At 37.3% G+C, this 22,251-nt stretch overlaps 2 protein-coding genes across 2 annotated transcripts in view; one reads left to right on the forward strand and one right to left on the reverse strand.

Moving 5' to 3' along the window:
* The window catches only part of LOC123542895 (uncharacterized), a 39,712-nt gene extending 34,853 nt beyond the window's left edge, over window positions 1–4,859 (forward strand). Inside the window, exons 13-16 of the mRNA XM_053530857.1 lie at window positions 427–542; window positions 1,824–2,000; window positions 2,487–2,805; window positions 4,229–4,859. Of these exons, the coding sequence (XP_053386832.1) occupies window positions 427–542; window positions 1,824–2,000; window positions 2,487–2,805; window positions 4,229–4,425 (809 nt within the window). The 3' untranslated portion in view covers window positions 4,426–4,859. The remainder of the gene's footprint in view (window positions 1–426; window positions 543–1,823; window positions 2,001–2,486; window positions 2,806–4,228) is intronic.
* Window positions 4,860–14,559: 9,700 nt separating this feature from the next.
* Window positions 14,560–16,335, reverse strand: LOC123542185 (zinc finger protein 184-like). The gene has a single exon (XM_045327884.2). The coding sequence runs from the start codon at window positions 16,333–16,335 to the stop codon at window positions 14,560–14,562; it is 1,776 nt and encodes a 591-aa protein (XP_045183819.2).
* Between the last annotated feature and the right edge of the window lie 5,916 nt (window positions 16,336–22,251).

Below are 22,251 nucleotides of genomic sequence, written 5' to 3' on the forward strand. Positions count from 1 at the left end.
ATTGCCCGAATTGAATGATGGACAAGTCCATTTCAGAAATTTAGCAGGGTAAGGAAAGCTGAGGTAGACAGCGTCGGAATAAGATTTGTAAGAAATATGGCTTCGTAATGCATATAAAAAGGTATTATTTTGTGTCTGGAACGCTATTCACCAGGAAATGTCATGACACCAAGCTTAGTCAATGAACGTTTGTAGTGTAGAGAAATTCTTACAACATACTTATACGTTTGTTTGAAGTTAGTGACAGTGTCTGACCATATATAAATGAAGTAAATGTTTTAGACTTACGACAGACTTTCATGGCATCGACTATTTACATTATGTTCTAAGGATGAAGATTTCTATCACATGTTTATGTAAACGTTACAAAATTGCACACATTTTCGCGATTTATTTTTTTCTATTGATATACATTTGATTTTTTAGCGACTGATGCAGTGAAAGACGAGATCCGCACAAACGATCTGGTATTTAAATACTACGTCCTACAGTCAATAATATCTACAACAGGTGTATCACCCATTCGTGTCGCAAATTTACAGGTAAATGTAACCGCAGTACTTACGACATCAATCTATGTCGGAAAGTTGCAGGTAAATATAAAGGCAGTACTTACGACATCAATCTATGTCGCCAATTTGCAGGTAAATGTAACCGCAGTACTTGCGACATCAATCTATGTCGCCAATTTGCAGGTAGATGTAACCGCAGTACTTGCGACATCAATCTATGTCGCCAATTTGCAGGTAAATGTAACCGCAGTACTTGCGACATCAATCTATGTCGCAAATTTGCAGGTAAATGTAACCGCGGTACTTAAGACATCAATCTTTGGCGCGAATTTGCAGGTAAACGTTACTGTATTAACTACTAATCCGACGTTCATACATTTTAGTTAGTAACGTGTTTTTTTAAGAAATAATTTATAGGAAAAGAGTGCTTTAAATAACACCATTTATGCACGATGGTTGGTTTTACGTCGGGCGTAGTAATCTCACGAAGGCACAGCCCGAGTGAAATTATTTGTACGCCGTATTACTGCCCGAGTGTTCAAATGGTGTTAAAACACGATTTTGCTATAAATAATTTCACTTCTAATATGCCTTTAATCTAAAACAGTAGATGAAATATAATTGCACTCTTTCTTGGTCGCAACAAAACTTTTGACTTCACCGCACGTTTACATGACGTCATTCTAGCGTAACGTGTTTCAACAAAGGAGCATATCAGAATGTTGAATAGTGTATGAAACAAAATACTGCTTCTTCTGAATCAAAATGAACCGGCGTAGAAAGTCTTAGAAATTCTTGTTGAATAGTGCATGATACAAAATACTTACTTTTTCTGATCCTAAAACTTGTCCGTGCCAGATTTAGGTTCTTTATATATATATGCTGGAATAGAGTCGCTTATAAAAGTAAGTTTCGTATTCTATTTATGAATAGTGCATGATACAAAATACACCTTCTGAACCCTAACCTTAATATATCAGGTATGCCGCTATAAAACATAACAAATAATCAAAATGCCGACTTGTTCTGTGCAAGTAAATGATAAACTCAGCAAATTATTCAAATATGGAGGAAAGAATACTTGAGTGTTTTTGGTTTACAGTACACGAACAATGTTTTAATCACTAGGCTACCTAGCTGTATCACGTGACAATTTAATGTTTTGTCATTTGCTGGCCTGGCACTCATATTTTTGCTAACCTATAAAATATGTTTCTCATAGATGGCCGGTCCACCGGTCCAGTCCAGAGTTCACAGTCCAGTCCTGTCCAGTGCGTCAATTTTCATATTTACAATCGTTCTCTTTTGTAGGTACTCGTCGCCGAGAAAGTATGTGTAACGTTTGAGATTTTAGATGTTGCTCCCAACATAGGAGACGGCAGTACGCCACATCGGGAGGCACCACTGGATTTTGCCGCAAGCACTCTCGCCAGTATGATACAAAATAACCAGTTTGTAGTGACGCTAAGCGGTGGTGCCTTCAAATATGTAAGAAAATCTGAATTTAGAACATATATTATTCAAAGATTAATAATTGCAATCATTTTCAACAACAAAAAAATTATAAGTTTGCATAGTGCGTGTATTCTTTCGGCAAATCAAAAATAAGAAAAGGAAGAAAGAAAAAAAACTAAACTAGTGACATATATTGTAATGTAAACAATCAAATAATTACCATAGCAACTAACCAAATAAATACCACAGCAACAGGCACATAAATCGAAACACTTGTACAATTACGTAATGTTATTTTTTTTAGTTTAAAATGCAAAAGAAGTGTCTTTCTGTTTGTAACTATTTCTGACGGTAAAAAGCTTTCATATATATATATATATATATATATATATATATATATATATATATATATATATATATATATATATATAGCTACTGTTTAATTCTTTATAAAACTGGATTAAAACAAAATTTCATGTATCTTGTATCATGTATTTTCTTTTGTTTTGTCTTTTAAAGGGAACTTATTTACAAGCTGATCCACAAAGCTTGATAGAGATAACGTACAGTAACGCTACAACACCGGCTATAACAACAGAAGGCACTACAGAAGCAACCGTTACTTCTCAAACACCAAGTACTGCCTCAAAAATGTCTTCTTCATCAATATCAAATGGCCAAGTAACATCTAAATCTGTATCAGTTTCATCTAAACCGTCAACTTCAACAGTTAAACCTAAACCATCCACGGCGTCGTCTAAATCTAAGACAGTTTCACCTCAAACCGGTGGACAGAAAACTACAGGAACAGGGCAAGTGGAAGGCTCGAAACCGCAATGTAATTATGCATAAGTTTCTTTATTTCTGCTTTCTTTTTGAATTAGGGAATCGATTATTTCTTTGTTGCATAACATTTTTAATATATGAGCCGTGCCATGAGAAAATCAACATAGTGGGTTTGCGACCAGCATGGACCCAGACCAGCCTGCACATCCGCGCAGTCTGGTCAGGATCCGTGCTGTTCGCTAACAGTTTCTCCAATGACAATAGGCTTTGAAAGCGAACAGCATGGATCCTGACCAGACTGCGCGGATGCGCGGGCTGGTCTGGATCCATGCTGGTCGCAAACCCACTATGTTGGTTTTCCAATGGCACGGCTCAATTATATTTTATACATGTTTCACAGTACCATTCTATGTTATAGCCCAACAGGATAAATAAATCAATATATTAATTAAGCAAACATCCCGTTGTTTTAAAACAATATTCTAAGTCTGTTTTTATTATATTTCCGGTCCTTAGATAGCATGCCCGTTTTATTCACTGTTATTTTGTTGCTGACGTCAGCTTCAACCGAGACTAGGGGAAACGATGTCTGGTGCACATATCATAACGCATATAAATGGACAGAATCAAACCGATTATTCTATCATTATATTTAGGAGTGAGCGGCCGGTCCGTCCGTCCGTTGGTTCCCACGATTTCCGGATAATACCAAATGAAATGCTTTGCAGATTTAAATAATTTTGGTACACAGGTGTAAAATCATAAATTACTTTCGACTTTGATGTTAGCAGGTGAAAGGTCAATGTCACATTGACCCGGAAAAGTCAAACGGCTTCCGGTTTATAATTTGAGAACGCTTGGCTCTAGGTTAAAGAACGTTGATAAGGAGGTTGGTCATGGCCAGCAGAAGAACCCTATTGATTTTGAGGTCAGTAGTTTATAGGTCAAGATCATAGTGACCTGGAACATGTAAAGAATTTCCGGACGATTTTTTTACATACAAAAACTTAACCAAATCGGGACGCCGACGCACATGTGAGACCAACAGCTCCACATATTCTTTGAATAGTCGAGCTGAAATACAATGTACAATTTACATCGTAAGTGGAGTTACCAAAAGGAAAGTGAACACCAGGTCCTATTGTAATGTGACATTTGTGAATATGATATGGCATATTGAACGATGTGCACGTCTTTCAGTATGGCATGTTTCAAGCAGGTTTACGGGAGAGACTTTTTTCCATACGTGTTTTTGCTCAGGCTAACCCAGACGTATAGTGCGTGACATGGAAACAAATGTTTCCCCAGGACCCGGAAGAAAGGTGTTCAAGCGCAGTAGGTAGATCAATGTGTGTAATAAAACACATTTGAAAGTATTTCCATTGAATTCAGTCTAAATTAAAAATCAAAAGCCAAAAAAAAAAAAAAAAATAAATAAATGTGTTTCATTTCTTTGTCTTTTTTTTCAATTTCAGCGTCGGACAAGTCAACCCGTGCTCTGAGTATCGCCGGTGTTGTGATTGGATCTATAATTGCAGCAGTACTGGCGGTGCTGTTGGTAGTTTACCTTAAACGGAGCGGAAGGATTAGGGTTCGAGGGCAAAACAGTTCTGCTGGCATTGATAACGTTGCCTATAGTAGTGCTAAAAATGAAATAACAAATACATGGTGATGATAAAAATTACAATTCGTAGGATTTTACATTGGATACACGAGATGGAACTTTAATATTTTGTACAAATTTGCTAGATGACTATATCTATATAGAGACCACTTGCATTAAAAGATCCCCTTTTCAGTTTCTTTGTGTTCTTAAGAACAAATAGACCAACTCTTAAGACACCCCTTTTTGTCATGTTCTTTAGTGGGCTCTTAATGGAAGATGTATTGTATTAAATTGTAAGTTGGGCCAGTTGGGCAGGGCATTACTCATTGTTTATACTATTCCCCAAATGTTATAACAATATGGAATAAATAGAACTGCTACAAGGAGTTAGTTCATTTATTTTTTAGATGCAGTAACAAAGTAAGACCATGTGACTGTGTGAAACTTGTATATTTTTATTTCTTAAAATGACATTTAATGTGAATCAACAAGAGAAACTGTTACTCTTTTATACAGTTAATTGTGTTTATCCAATACAAAGCATTTGAAAGCAAGGGAAGAGTGGGTCAATAAAAACCCCCAAAGATGCAAAACATTAGAATTTTTTTCGAGGGAAACATTTTTGTTGACCGTCTCACTAGCGGATCCAGAGGGGGCGCCCCCTCTAAAATCGCCGGAGCATAAATAATTTGTCTTCTGTTCTGGGTAAAACAAGTGCAAAATATACATTTTTTTCTCACTCGCTACGCTGGTGTACGTAATTTGTCTTGTTCTGGCCGAAAAATATATAATAAGATTCTTTTCTCGCTCGCTACGCTCACATAGATAATTTTTCATTTATTCTGGGTAAAAAATATGCATTTTTTCTTCTGTCATTTGTTCTCTGTTCTGGGACAAAAATATAAAGTGTGTATTTTTGTCTCTATCGCATAGTTAAGTTGTCTCTTGTTCTGGGTGAAAAAAATTGCGGTTTTTCCTCGCTCGCTATGCTCGCACATATTAAATCGGACAATGTTTGCACGAGCTCCTATAAAGCTCTTTACAATTTTTATGTTCAATAGTCCTAGGTAAACCCTTCCCACAAATAATCCTCAGAAATCAGGCTAAGGAATTCCGAAATACTAGCGCAAAAATAAGTCTGACAATTGACAAAACATGACTAAAGATTGCATATTATTTGTGTTGATTTTGTCACAAAACCTGTCCTTTGTCAATACCAAATAAAGTACCCCAGAGCGCCCAGAATGCACCAGATTGATCCATTGTTTTCAGATTCCCCCCATCCTACTGGCTCTACACTACAAATATTTACGCCCCCTCTTAACACAAAATCCTATATCCACCCCTGCGTCTTGGAAGTCCAAAGTAATATTGACCGATGTTAAATGAAAAAGTAGGAAAATTATTTTGATGTTTTAAATTATGTTTGAATTTTTCGGAACCGCGTCTGTATCGCTTCTGGCGAATTATCCAAGTTATTCATTCAAGCAAAAGTAGCATATTTATCATTAACACGATAGCGAATTTTCAATAACGCTTGTGGGAGCACAGGGGTGGGGGTTCGTATTTCTTTTGATATGTTTGTTTTAAACCCTGAAGAAAGCTGATGTAGAAATTAAATGACTTGTTGTAATTTTTTTTGTAGTTTTGACTTTTTCTAATACTATTATTTATTAAGGCAATGAACGTTAACTAGCAGTTTCCAAAGATATTTCATTGCAAAAAGCTGTTTTCAGAGATTCTTTAGCGCGTGGGATATAATACGTTTTTTTATAACAGTAGCTTGATCAGGGATGGTGTATTCGACTCGTGCGGATTTCTGTCAGATCAGTTCTCACGTGGCGCGCAAGCGCCGAGTATCATCCGACCTTCCAAAATCCACGAGAGCCAACTACAAAATCCAAGATCGGGCTACGGTTATAATGACTCTTATTATATATGCCTCTATGTTATGTTTTTTATCAACTAAATATTGTAGCCGAATCATCTTATTTTCGAACGCATTTAATACAGATGGAGTTATTTCATATAAAAATAATTCAACATACTTTGATAATACAGTTTATCAAAACCACTCCTTTCGCTTCAACCGGAAGCTGACAATAATTTATAATATTTACAACCACAAGCAGCAAATGGCGTAATATGTTTCCAATATACGTCCGCACTTTACATGGAGGCCGGCATGAATTTCATTGCAATCATGTATTGGCCATTTTTTAGTTGGACATTTATATGAAAGTTAACTCGTAAACATTTTGTCACTACTTTTTTTCTGAGACAAGAATAAACTTTTACTGATAAAACTTACGCTTTTTGGTTTGCTTTTATTCTTAATTTCCTTTTTGATGCACTTAACTATGATTTATGCTCGTCCGACAATTGTTTTGTGTCAATGGAAGCCCCTATAAGCAACCAAGCGGAACCGTTTGAACAACTTTGGAAGAAGACCATCCGAAGAACATTCATGCTAAGTTTCATCAGAATCCATTCAGTGGTTTCGGAGACGTCGCTTAAACACGATTGTTGACGACGGACGGAAGACTTCAAGTTGACAAACGAAAGACGGACACAGCATGATCACAATAGCTCACCATGAACACTTTGTGCTCAGGTAAGCAAAAAAGCATTAATTTGTAAACATTGCATCCGAGTCCAAAACCTTTCATAAAACTTTTTTATCTTTATAGTAATTCGACTGAACAAGAATAGGTTGTTTTTTTGTGTTTTTTTTTGCCTCAGCACTGTTGCATTTTTGACTGGTAACCGGATTTTTGCGTCTTGTGTCCATCAAGTCTTCCGTCCTCTGGCGGCCATAATTTTACGAATCGGTATAATCTGAACAATCTTAGATGACGTAAGGACAATTTGTGTAAAATTATTTCAAAATCGGACTATTGGATTAGATGTCGTTTGAAGTTTTGTTTTCTAACTTTAGTTCTGGCAGCCCCAATGTGCAACCAAGCTGAACTGTTTGAACAATTTTGGTAGAAAACCACCCAAAGAACATCATGGTCAAGTTTCATCAAAATCCATTCAGTGGTTTTGGTGGAGATGTCGTTTAAATACAAATTTTGACTACGGACGACTAGACACACGGACGATCACAATTACTCACATGACCACTTCGTGTCTATGTAAAACAAGGGTCCACCCAAACGTGGCCTATTCTGACCCCCGGGTCATGATTTGAACAATCTTGGTAGAGAACCACTAGAGCAATAAACATATGAGCCGTGCCATGAGAAAACCAACATAGTGGGTTTGCGACCAGCATGGATCCAGACCAGCCTGCGCATCCGCGCAGTCTGGCCAGGCTCCATGCTGTTCGCTTTTAAAGCCTATTGGAATTGGAGAAACTGTTAGCGAACAGCATGGATCCTGACCAGACTGCGCGGATGCGCAGGCTGGTCTGGATCCATGCTGGTCGCACACCCACTATGTTGGTTTTCTCATGGCACGGCTCATATAATAAACATCTAACCTCTGGGTTATGGTTTAAGACAACATTTAACAATTGTATGAAGACAGCAACGCTCGTCTATTCAACAACCTTGTCAACTGAATGAATACAAAAATGGTTCTTAAGTAATTATTGTAATTCTTTTGTTTTTCTCAATCCACAAAAAACTCCTTACCAGGTAGAGATACCTTAAAATACACCTAAAATTTGGAAGTAACATCTATGTTGTACCACAGAAGTGGTCTTAGTTTTTCCCTACGGTCAATTATAAAAAAAGTTACAATATAACAACTAAGGGAACTTAATCTTTACAACAAGAGGGCCATGATGGCCCTATATCGCTCACCTGTTATCATTGCACTTGAGGGCAAGAAGGTCCTCAGAAAAAATAGTCCAAAGGACAGGAACAACAAAGGGAAGAAATTTAACCAAAAAGAAAAAAAATCTTACAAGGTATAGATATGTCAAAAAACACCTAAAAACTGGAGGTACCATCCATGTTGTACCACAGAAAAGTGGTCTCGGTTTTTCCCTACGGCCAATAATTAAAAAGTTACTAAAAATAAGCTATTTATAGTAACGTAAAAGGGAAGTAATTAAAAAAAAATATATTGAAAGTGAACAAAAGAAGGATCTGCCAAATAAATCTGTTGACATAAATGAAATTTCAGATCAGTATCTTCATTAGTTATGGAGACATACCCATTTTAATCTGAAATAAAGGGAGGTAATTTGACATAAAATCAGTCCATAGTTATCTACCCTGATTGTCTCAGTCCACCTAATAGCAATAATGAAATTTCAAATATGTCCTATAAGTACTTACTGATATAAATCCATTTTGATTACAATCAAGGGAAGTTATCAGATATAAAATAACTCTGGAACCTACGATTGGATCTGATTTGTCATGGAATCAAAGATTTATTGTTGTTGAAGATATTTTGGAAGTTTGTATCAAATAAAACCGTAAATGAAGTCTCTATATGGCTGCAAAAGCCAAAACAGCCAATTTTGGACCTTTAAGGGGCCATAACTCTGGAACCCATGATGGAATCTGGCCAGTTCAAGAAAGGAACCAAGTGGTGATACAAGTTGTGTGCAAGTTTGGTTAAAATCAAATCATGAATGAAGCTGCTATTGTGCAGACAAGGTCAAAACAGCTAATTTTGGCCCTTTCAGGGGCCATAACTCTGGAACCCATTATGGGATCTGGCCGGTTCAGAAAAGGAACCGAGATCTTATGGTGACACAAGTTTTGTGCAAGTCTGATTAAATTCGTATCATAAAAGAAGCTGCTATTGTGTAGACAAGGTCAAAATAGCTAATTCTGGCCCTTTCAGGGGCCATCACTTTGGAACCCATAACGGAATCTGACCAGTTCAAGAAAGGAACCAAGATCTTATGGTGATACAAGTTGTGTGCAAGTTTGGTTAAAATCAAATCATAACTGAAGCTGCTATTGTGCAGACAAGGTCAAAATAGCTAATTCTGGCCCTTTCAGGGGCCATAACTCTGGAACCCATAATGGAATCTGGCCAGTTCAAGAAAGGAACCAAGATCTTATGGTGATACAAGTTGTGTGCCAGTTTGGTAAAAATCAAATCATAAATAAAGCTGATATTGTGCAGACAAGGTCAAAATAGCTAATTTTGGCCGTTTCAGGGGCCATAACTCTGAAACCCATGATGGGATCTGGCCAGTTCAAGAAAGGAACCGTGATCTTATGGTGATACAAGTTGTGTGCAAGTTTGGTTAAAATAAAATCATAAATGAAACCACTATCGTGCAGACAAGAAATTGTTGACGGACGCACGGACGGACGAAGGGTGATCACAAAAGCTCATCTTGTCACTATGTGACAGGTGAGCTAAAAATTGTAAGTCGACAAAAAAATCCTGAAAAAAAGGTAGAGATAGGTCAAAGTACACCTCAATATTGGATGTAACATGAATGTTGTATTACAGAAAAGTGGTCTCGATTTTTCCCTACGACAAGTAATGAAAAAGTAACAATATAAGCTATTTATAGTAACGACAAAGGGAAGTAATTCTAAAGGGACCTGCACATGGCACTTCGTCTTATGAGGGTGTACAATTGTGCCAAGTTACATCAAAATCCCTCCATGCATGAAGAAGAAATGCTTCGGACAAAGTCATTCTTGTATCTGACCTTTGGCCTCTGTGACCTTGACCTTAGACCTAGGACCTGGTTCTTGCACATGACACTCCGTCTTGTGGTGGTGAACATTTTTGCCAAGTTACATCAAAATCCCTCTATGCCTGAAGAAGAAATGCTCCGGACAAAGTTTTCATTTTTGTATCCTTTGACCTCTAAGTGTGACCTTGACCTTAGACCTAGGGACCTTGTTCTTGCGCATGACACTCCGTCTCATGATGGTGAACAACTGTGCCAAGTTGCATCAAAATCCCTCCGTGCATGAAGAAGATATGCTACGGAAAAACTCATTCTTGAATTAGACCTTTGATCTCTAAGTGTGACTTTGACCTCAGACTTAGGGACCTGGTTCTTGCGCATGACACTCCGTCTCATGATGGTGAACAATTGTGCCAAGTTTCATCAATATCCCTCCAGGCTTGAAGAAGATATACTCCGGACAGTCTGTGAACGCCGCCCGCCTGTCCATCCGCCCACCAGGGGCGTTCCCATTATAAGTCCCGTTTTTCAAACGGGCGTATAAAAAGGGGCATAATTTTGTAAAAAAAGCAAAACAGGGTAATGGAACCTGTACAGTGCTTATCAGCTCATGACAGACAAGTGTGCGCAGTTTAAATCATTCCCATTAGTAGGTGCTGAGATACCAGGTTAAATAAAAGAATTTAACAAACAAGGGCTGTCGGAGGACAGCAACGCTCGACTATTCGACAGCCGTGTCAATTGAATTAATACCAAAGTCGAAAAAGGCATAATTTTGTAAAAATGCAAAACAACAAGGTTATGTAACCTGCACAGTGCTTCTCAGCTTATGACAGTAACCAAGTTTCGATCCATTCCCATTAGTGGGTACTGAGATACCAGCTTACATAAAAGAATTTAACCAAAATCTTCTAAGTTGAAAAAGGGGCATAATTTTGTAAAAATGCAAAGTGGAGTTATTGAATCTTTGCACTGCATGTCATATCATGACAGTGAACAAGTGTGTTCAGTTTCAATCCATTCCCATTAATGAATACCCAAATAACAGCTTACATACAAAAGCTTAACCAAAAACTGCCAAGTCGAAGAAGGGGCATAATTTTGAAAAAATGCAAAGTAGAGTTATGGGACCTACACAGTGCATGTCAGATCATGACTGCGAACAAGTGTGTGAAGTTTCAATCCATTCCCGTTAGTGGATACTGAGTCAGAGATACCAGCTTATATACAAAAACTTTACCAAAAACTGCTAAGTCGAAAAAGGGGCATAATTTTGAAAAAATGCAAAACAGAGTTATGGGATCTGCACAGTGCATGTCAGATTACGACAGTGAACAAGTGTGTGAAGTTAAAATGCATTCCCAGTAATGGATACTGAGATACCAGCTTAAATACAACAAGAGTGCCAGAATGTCACAATATACGCCCGTCACAGCAAATTTCTTTACTTTAGCAGCTGTATTTGCAAATGGAATTTTAATTTTCTAGTTGTTTAGAATGTTTTTTTTTTTTTTTTTTTTTAGAAATTATTGTAATTCTTCAAAAAAAAAATCATTACCAGGTTATGATACCTTAAAATACACCCAAAATTTGAAAATAACATCAATGTTGTACCACAGAAAAGAGGTCTTGGTTTTTCCCTACGGTCAATTATAAAGAAGTTACAATGAAAGTTATTTATAGTAACAACTAAGGGAAGTTAATCTTTAAAGAAAAAAAAATACAAGTCCACACAAAAATCCTTATCAGGTAGAGATAGCTCAAAATACACCTCAGAATTGGATGTAACATGCATGTTGTACTACAGAATAGTGGTCTCCATTTTTCCCTACGACTTGTAATGAAAAAGTTACAATATAAGCTATTTAAAGTAACAGCAAAGGGAAGTAATTCAAAAGAAGGGACCAGTGCATGACATTCCGTCTCATGATGGTGTACAATTGTGCCAAGTAACATCAAAATCCCTCCATGCATGAAGTAGAAATGCTCCGGACAAAGTCATTCTTGTATCTGACCTTTGGACTCTAAGTGTGACCTTGACCTTAGACCTAGAGACCTGGTTTCTGCGCATGACATTCCGTCTCATGATGGTGTACAATTGTGCCAAGCTACATCAAAATCCTTCCATGCATGAAGAAGATATGCTCCGGACAAAGTCATTCTTGTATCTTTGACTTCCAAGTGTGACCTTGACCTTACCCCTAGGGACCTGGTTCTTGCGCATGACACTCCGTCTCATGATGGTGAACAATTGTGCCAAGCTACATCAAAGTCCTTTCATGCATGAAGAATATATGTTCTGGACAAAGTTTTCATTATTGTATCCTTTGACCTCTAAGTGTGACCTTGACCTTAGATCTAGGGACCTGGTTCTTGCGCATGACACTCCCTCTCATTATGGTGAACAACTGTGCCAAGCTACATCAAAATCCTTCCATGCATGAAGAAGATATGCTCCGGACAAAGTCATTCTTGAATTTTCATTCTTGTATCCTTTGGCCTCTAAGTGTGACCTTGACCTTAGACCTAGGGACCTGGTTCTTGCGCATGACACTCCGTCTCATGATGGTGAACAACTGTGCCAAGTTTCATCAAAATCCCTCCATGCATGTAGAAGATATGCTCCGGACAAAGTCATTCTTGAATTTGACCTTTAACCTCTAAGTGTGACCTTGACCTTAGACCTAGGGACCTGGTTCTTGCGCATGACACTCTGTCTCATGATGGTGAACAACTGTACCAAGTTTCATCAATATCCCTGCATGCATGTAGAAGATATGCTCCGGACAAAGTCTGTGGACGCCGCCCGCCCGCCCGCCCGCCAAGGGCGTTCCCATAATACGTCCCGTTTTTCAAACGGGCGTATAAAAACTTAACCAAAAACTGCTAAGTCGAAAAGGGGCATAATTTTGTAAAAAAAAGCAAAAATAGAGTTATGGAACCTGTGCAATGTAAGTCATTTTATCACAGTGAATAAGTGTGTGAAGTTTCAATCCATTCCCACAAGCGGTTACTGAGATACCAGCTTACATACAAAAACTTAACCAAATCGGGACGCCGACGTGGACACCGACGCACGGGTGAGTCCGAGAGCTCTATTATTCTATGAATAGTCGAGCTAAAAACTGTTAAGTTTAAAAAGGGCCATAATTTTTTTAAAATGCAAAGAAGAGTTATTGAATCTTTGCAATGCATGTCATATCATGAGAGTGAACAAGTGTGCACAATTTCAATTCTTTCCCATGCGTGGATACTGAGATACCAGATACAAAAGCTTAACCCAAAACTGTTAAGTCGAAAAGAGGGCATAATTTTGAAACAAGAGGGCCAAGATGGCCCTAGGTCGCTCATCTGAGAAACACACCATAACAGTGTAAATATGTTTGACTTAGGGATTTCATGGAAAAAAATATTCTGGCCAATTTTCATTAGAATTGGACCAAAAATGTGGTCTCTTGAGTTTAAACAAGTATTTTATTTGATATGACCTACTGACCTAGCTTTTGAGGCCAGATGACCCATATTCAAATCTGACTTAGATTTCATCAAGGCAATCGTTCTGACCAAATTTTTGAAGATCAATTTAAAATACAGCTTCTATCGCGTACACAGAGATTTTCTTTGTGTTGACCTAGTGACCTACTTTAAACAGATGACCCATATTCAAACTTGACCTAGATTTCATCAAGGCAATCATACTGGCTAATTTCATGAAGATCAATTGAAAAATACAGCCTCTATCGCATACACAAGGTTTTACTTTGATTTGACCTAGTGACCTAGTTTGGGACCCCAGATGACCCATCATTTAACCTGACCTAGATTTTATCAATTCAATCATTCTGACCAAATTTCATGAAGATCAGTTGAAAAATACAGCTTATATCACATACACAAGTTTTTTCTTGGATTTGGTCTCTTGAATTTAAACAAGTATTTATTTGATATGACCTACTGACCTAGATTTTGAGGCCAGATGACCCATATTCAAATCTGACTTAGATTTCGTCAAGGCAATCATTCTGACTAAATTTTATGAAGATCAATTGAAAAATACAGCTTCTATCGCATACACAGGGATTTTCTATTAGTTGACCTAGTGACCTAGTTTTTTACTAAAGATGATCCATATTCCAACCTGCCCTCGATTTTATCAAAGCAATCATTCTGACCAAAATTCATGAAGATCAGTTGGCCGAGTGGTTAAGATCGCTGACTTCAAATCACTTGCTCCTCATCAATGTGGGTTCGAGCCTCACTCGGGGTGTTGAATTCTTCATGTGAGGAAGCCATCCAGCTGGCTTACGGAAGGTCGGTGGTTCAACCCAGGTACCAGCTCGTGCTGAAATAATGCACGGAGGGGCACCTGGGGTCTTCCTCCACCATCAAAAACTAGAAAGTCGCCATATGACTTATAACTGTGTCGGTGCTATGTTAAACCGAACAAATTTATAAATAAGCTCAATAAATCATTAACAAAAATGCATTACTTCAAAATATGGTCTTAGGTTGCTACTCGTGCATAATCACACGTTTTATACAAATTGAAGAGAAAAACTGACGTTATACTACTACTGGCTTCATTTCTCTAGCTTATCAACTGTTTGTTTATGAAACTTTGATTGTTTATGTTGATGCAAATCACTGGATGTTTTGAAATTTCTGTCACAAACTTTGCACACAAATTTTCTGTCTGGTGTATGATAGTACTGTTTGTGTCTGGATAGGTTTGAGCTGCAATTGAATGCCTTTTTGCAGAATGGACATACATATGGTGTTTCTCCAGTGTGAATATTCATATGTCTACGGAGATCGCCAGATACTGCGAATTTTTTTGCACATACATCACACTTATGTTTATACTGAGAATGCCTTGACATATGTTTAGCTAGATTGTGTTTCTTGAATAATTTGCCGCACACTTTGCATTCCGTATCTTTTTCCATTGCATGGCGCCGCTTTACATGTTCAGTCAAGACATTTTGTTGGCTAAAACTTTTATCACAAATGCCACAAACAAAACTCTTTGGTCTGTTTTTGTTATGAACTACTAAATGAAGTTTCAAACTTGACTGTTCTACAAACGACACATCACACATATTGCACGAGTAAATTTTGAAGTCAAGATGACACTTTATATGTCTTGTTACATGTGAAAAACACAAAAATGCTTTCCCACAAAGGTCACACACGTAATCTTTCTTTAAATCGCCATGACATCTAATATGGTGGGATCTCAGTGTATCTTTACTTGAAAGTTTTTTCTTGCATATATCACAAACGACTGGTCCTGTTTTGTAATGTAAACTAAGATGTCTTTTTAAATGGTAGCTATGTTTAAATGCACGCTGGCAGACCTCACATACATGAGGTTTTATGTCTGAGTGGACTTTTTTATGTTTTGCAAGAAGACCGATTTTCCCGAACCTTTTATTGCAAATTTTACAAAAATATTTCTTATAACCATCATGTAATTTCATGTGATCATTAAATTTACTTTCATCTGTGAATGTTTCTTTGCAGTATTTACAATCCAAAGGAACAACTCCTGTGTGACTAACCATGTGATCTCTCAATCTCCTTGGAACAGAAAATGATAGTTCACAAAATTCACATTTGAATCGTCTAGATGTTTTATACAAATGAGTTGCTACATGTCTTATAAGAACACTTTCGTATTCAAAGCTTTTCCCACAACTATCACATCTATAGTTTCTCTTCCGTCTTGCCGAGATTTCTAAGCCTGAATCTGTTTTCAAGGAAAACTTAATGTCATTCGGAGGCAATAAAGAACTATCCAACTTCTTCCCATCCGCTATCACACTATTCTTGTTGTCTTTATCCGTAGAAATTATTTGACTTAAACTTGAATTATGCACACCTGTCGCTGCTGAAGAGCCTATGTAACTTGGGTAATACTTTTGCTCAACAGATATAATAATATTATCATTTACTTCTGGAGGGTTCAACTGACTTGGACTGGATGTTTGCTCCATAGTAATATCATTTAATTCTAAAGAGTGCATCTGACTTGGACTCCGCAACTGACTTGGACTCCATTTTTTCTCCACCGTAATATCACTTAATTCTGAAGAATGCATCTGACTTGGACCAGAGTTTTTCTCCATCGTAATATCACTTAACTCCGAAGAGTGTATCTGACTTTGGCTGGACTTTTTCTCCACTGACATATCACTTAATTCTGAAGAGTGTATCTGACTTTGGCTGGACTTTTTCTCCACCGACATATCACTTATTTCTGAAGAGTGTATCTGACTTTGACTGGACTTGTTCTCCACTGACATACTATTTAATTCTGAAGAGTGCACCTGACGTGGACTGGATTTTAGCTCCATTGTTAAATCATTTAATTCTGAAGAGTGCATCTAACTTTGACTGGATTTTTGCTCCACTGACATATCATTTAATTCGGAAGAGTGTACCTGACATGTACTGGATGTTTGCTCCACTAACATATCATTTAATTCTGAAGAGTGTATTTGACGTGGACTGGATATTTGCTTCATTGACATAATATTATCATTTACTTCTGAAGAGTGTATCTGATGTTGGCTGGATTTTTGCTCCACTGACATATCATTTAATTCTGAAGAGTGTATCTGACGTTTGTTGGATGTTTGCTCCACTGACATATCATTTAATTCTAAAGAGCGTACCTGACGTGGACTGGATTTTTGCTCCAATGACATATCATTTAATTCTGAAGAGTGTATCTGACGTTGGCTGGATTGTTGCTCCACTAACATATCATTTAATTCTGAAGAGTGTATCTGACTTTGACTGGATTTTTGCTCCAATGACATATCATTTAATTCTGAGGAGTGTATCTGACGTTGGCTGGATTGTTGCTCCACTAACATATCATTTAATTCTGAAGAGTGTATCTGACTTTGACTGGATTTTTGCTCCAATGACATACCATTTAATTCTGAAGAGTGTATCTGACTTTGGCTGGATTGTTGCTCCACTAACATATCATTTTATTCTGAAGAGTGTATCTGATGTTGGCTGGATTTTTGCTCCACTGACATATCATTTAATTCTGAAGAGTGTATCTGACGTTGGCTGGATTTTTTCTCCACTAAAATATCATTTAATTCTGAAAAGTGTATCTGATTTGAAATTAATTTTTGCTCCAGTGTAATGTTATCTTATTCTAAAAGGTGTATACGACTTTTCTGAACATTAGCTCCACAAAAAAGGCACTACATGTATATTGTGAAAAGTATGTGACTGAACTGGATGATTGCTCCACATCAATATCACTTATTTCTACCGTGTGTTTATGTCTGTTACTTTTTTGTTCCACTGAAATATCCCATAGTTCAGATTAGTGTATGTGTGACTCAAACTGGACTTTTTGTTCAACTGAAGTCTCATTTTTAGGCTCTGTATGCAGCAACTTTGCTCGGTTGTTATATCGCTAATGTTTGAATGAATGTTTGTATTAATTAATAATTCTTCTCTGGAAACCTGTCACTACTTTCGAGGTTTTTGTCATGTAGCAAAAAATCTTCATCTCTGCCGAAGAAAGCTACTATCCTAACTAGGCATTACGACATCTTAAACTTGCTGTAATGTAAAATTGTCTTCTTTCCTTCCGATATAACATCTGATGTCTGAAATGGAACAAAGTACTTTTAAATTGAAATGTGTTAGTGCTCACCTACTTTGCACGCCACACGTGTCTTTTGTCAACTAGAATGTGTCTGTAGGACACAGGGTATGCCCCCCACTTTTACATTTGTCACAAATAAGGGGAAATAATTCAAATGTTTGCAGTCTTAATGGGGTATAGCCTCAACAAACATTTTATGAAAAGGATTCATTATTCTAGGCCATATCCTTTTTGAGCTATGAGCATCACAAACAACAAGAGCTGTCTGATGACTTCGCGCACGACTATTCGAAGAACTGATTGAAGAATGGGGTCAAAATATTTCCACGGATATTCAGAAAAAAGAAACAAATTGATTAGACAAACAATGTTCCTGTATTACTTTGATTTCGATAAGTCTTGCACTAAATGGCAATATATGAGCCAATTTCAAAGTCCAAAAAGGGCCATAATTCAGTCAAAATAGTTATGTACTCTTGCCTACAGATGGAAATCATAATGATAAACAAGTGTTCAAAGTTTAAAAGCCGTATGTCAAATAGATTTGACAAAACATGGACTTGTATGAAAACAGAACCAATTTCAAAGTCCAAAAAGGGCCATAATTCAGCCAAAATAGATGACAGAGTTATGTTCTCTTTCCTACAAGTGATAAAAGTTTCAAAGCCATATGTCAAACACTTTACAAAAAATATGAACTGGTACGAAAAACTTAACCAAGATTTCTAAGTCAAAAGGGGCCATAATTCAGCCAAAATCCTTGATGGAGTTATGTACTCTTGCCTATAACTGGACATGGTGATGGTAAACAGGTGTTGAAAGTTTCAAAGCTTTATCTCAAAAGACTTTGTCAAAATATGAACTGGTACGAAATATTAACCCAGATTTCTAAGTCAAAAAGGGCCATAATTCAGCCAAAATCCTTGATGGAGTTATGTGCTCTTGCCTATAACTGGACATGGTGATGGTAAACAAGTGTTGAAAGTTTCAAAGCTTTATCTCAAAAGACTTTGTCAAAATATGAACTGGTACGAAAAACTTAACCATGATTTCTAAGTCAAAAGAGGCCATAATTCAGCCAAAATCCTTGACGGAGTTATGTGCTCTTGCCTATAACTGGCCATGATGATGGTTAACAAGTGTTGAAAGTTTCAAAGCTTTATCTCAAAAGACTGTCAAAATGTGGACTGGTACGAAAAACTTAACCCAAGGTGTGACGCCGACGCCGACGCCGTGGTGAGTAGGATAGCTCTACTTATTCTTCGAATAGTCGAGATAAAAATCCACTATTTTGGCTATTTCAAGAGCCATAACTCGAGATCTGTAATAAGTGCTAAGATTCTCAAGAAGAATGCCAAGTGTGCAAGGTCACATTATGTCTCAAGCAAGGTTTCATGCATTTACATCAAATACTTTTTGAGGAAGGCATATAATTAGGTGAAAATGTGCATTTGTTTTACTCTCTCAGGGCCATAACTTTAACAAGAAGACCATAATGGTCCTGAATCGCTCACCTCTTCCCACATGACCCAGTTTTGAGTATGACGTCGTTTTTTCTATTATTTGACATAGTGACCCAGTTTTTGAGCTCATGTGACCTAGTTTTGAACTTGACCTAGATATTATCAAGATAAAAATTCTGACCAATTTTCATGAAGATCCATTGAAAAATATGGTCTCTAGAGAGGTCACAAGGTTTTTCTATTATTTGACCTATTGACCTAGTTTTCGAAGGTACATGACCCTGTTTTGAACTTAACCTAGATATCATCAAGGTGAAAATATGGCCTCTAGAGAGGTCTCAAGGTTTTTCTATTTTTATACCTACTGGCCTAGTTTTTGACCGCACGTGACCCAGTTTCGAAACTGACCTAGATATCATCAAGGTGAACATTCAGATCAATTTTCATGAAGATCCATTGAAAAATATGGCCTCTAGAGAGGTCAAATATTTTAATAATTTTAGACTTACTGACCTAGTTTTTGACCGCAGTTGACCCAGTTTCAAACTTGACCTAGATATCATCAAGATGAACATTCAGACCAACAGATCCCATGAAAAGTATGGCCTCTAGAGAGGTCACAAGTTTTTTTTATTATTTGACCTACTAACCTAGTTTTTTAAGCCATGTGACCCAGTTTCAAACTTGACCTAGATATCATTAAGATGAACATTCTGACCAATTTTCATGAAGATCCATTGAAAAATATGGTCTCTAGAGAGGTCACAAGGTTTTTCTATTATTTGACCTATTGACCTAGTTTTCGAAGGTACATGACCCTGTTTTCAACTTTACCTAGATATCATCAAGGTGAAAATATGGCCTCTAGAGAGGTCTCAAGGTTTTTCTATTTTTATACCTACTGGCCTAGTTTTTGACCGCACGTGACCCAGTTTCGAAACTGACCTAGATATCATCAAGGTGAACATTCAGATCAATTTTCATGAAGATCCATTGAAAAATATGGCCTCTAGAGAGGTCAAATATTTTAATAATTTTAGACTTACTGACCTAGTTTTTGACCGCAGTTGACCAAGTTTCAAACTTGACCTAGATATCATCAAGATGAACATTCAGACCAACAGATCCCATGAAAAGTATGGCCTCTAGAGAGGTCACAAGTTTTTTTTATTATTTGACCTACTAACCTAGTTTTTTAAGCCATGTGACCCAGTTTCAAACTTGACCTAGATATCATTAAGATGAACATTCTGACCAATTTTCATGAAGACCCATTCAATGGTATGGCCTCTAGAGAGGTCACAAGGTTTTTCTATTTCAAGACCTACTGACCTAGTTTTTGATCGCAGTTGACCCAGTTTAAAACTTGACCTATATATCATCAAGATAAACATTCACACCAACTTTCATATAGATCCCATGAAAAATATGGCCTCTAGAGAAGTCACAACGTTTTTTTCATTATTTAACCTACTGACCTACTTTTTGATGGCACGTGACCCACTTCCTTCCTCACATGAAGAATTCAACGCCCCGAGTGAGGCTCGAATCCACATCGATGAGGGGCAAGTGATTTGAAGTCAGCGACCTTAACCACTCGGCCTACGGATCTAGTTTTTGACCGCACATGACCCTGTTTCGAACTTGACCTAGATATCATCAAGATGAATATTCAGACCAATTTTCATACAGACCCCATGAAAAATATGGCCTTTAGAGAGGTCACAAGGTTTTTCTATTATTTGACCTACTGACCTAGTTTTTGAAGGCACGTGACCCACTTTCAAACTTGACCTAGATATCATCAAGATGAACACTCAGACCAATTTTCATACAGATCCCATGAAAAATATGGCCTCTAGAGAGGTCACAAGGTTTTTCTATTATTTGACCTACTGACCTAGTTTATGAAGGCACGTGACCCACTTTCGAATCTGACCTAGATATCATCAAGGTGAACATTCTGACCAATTTTCATGAAGATCTCCTGAAATATATGGCCTCTAGAGAGGTCACAAGGTTTTTCTATTTTTAGACCTACTGACCTAGTTTTTGAACGCACGTGACCCAGTTTCGATCTTCACCTTGATATCAACAAGATGAACATACAGACTAACATTCATACAGATCCCATGAAAAATATGGCCTTTAGAGAGGTCACAAGGTTTTTCTATTATTTGACCTACTGACCTAGTTTTTGAAGGCACGTGACCCAGTTTCGAACTTGACCTAGATATCATCAAGATGAACATTCAGACCAATTTTCATACAGATCCCATGAAAAATATGGCCTTTAGAGAGGTCACAAGGTTTTTCTATTATTTGACCTACTGACCTAGTTTTTGAAGGCACGTGACCCACTTTCAAACTTGACCTAGAAATCATCAAGATGAACATTCAGACCAATTTTCATACAGATCCCATGAAAAATATGGCCTCTAGAGAGGTCACAAGGTTTTTCTATTATTTGACCTACTGACCTAGTTTATAAAGGCACGTGACCCACTTTCGAATCTGATCTAGATATCATCAAGGTGAACATTCTGACCAATTTTCATGAAGATCTCCTGAATTATATGGCCTCTAGAGAGGTCACAAGCTTTTTCTATTTTTAGACCTACTGACCTAGTTTTTGACCGCACGTGACCCAGTTTCGATCTTCACCTTGATATTATCAAGATGAACATTCAGACCAACTTTCATACAGATCCCATGAAAAATACGGCCTTTAAAGCGGTCACAAGGTTTTTCTATTATTTGACCTACTGACCTAGTTTTTGAAGGCACGTGACCCAGTTTCGAACTTGACCTAGATATCATCAAGGTGAACGTTCTGACCAATTTTCATGAAGATCTTGTGAAATATATGGCCTCTAGAGAGGTCACAATGTTTTTCTATTTTTGGACCTACTGACCTAGTTTTTGACCGCACATGACCCAGTTTCGAACTTGACCTAGATATCATCAAGGTGAACATTCTGACCAATTTTCATGAAGATCTTGTGAAATATATGGCCTCTAGAGAGGTCACAACGTTTTTCTATTTTTAGACATACTGACTTAGTTTTTGAAGGCACTTGACCCAGTGTCGAACTTGAACTAGATATCATCAAGATGAACATTCTGACCAACTTTCATAAAGATCCCACAAAAAATGTGACCTCTAGAGT

Source organism: Mercenaria mercenaria, chromosome 19 (genome assembly GCF_021730395.1).
Source record: "Mercenaria mercenaria strain notata chromosome 19, MADL_Memer_1, whole genome shotgun sequence".
Taxonomy (NCBI): domain Eukaryota; kingdom Metazoa; phylum Mollusca; class Bivalvia; order Venerida; family Veneridae; genus Mercenaria; species Mercenaria mercenaria.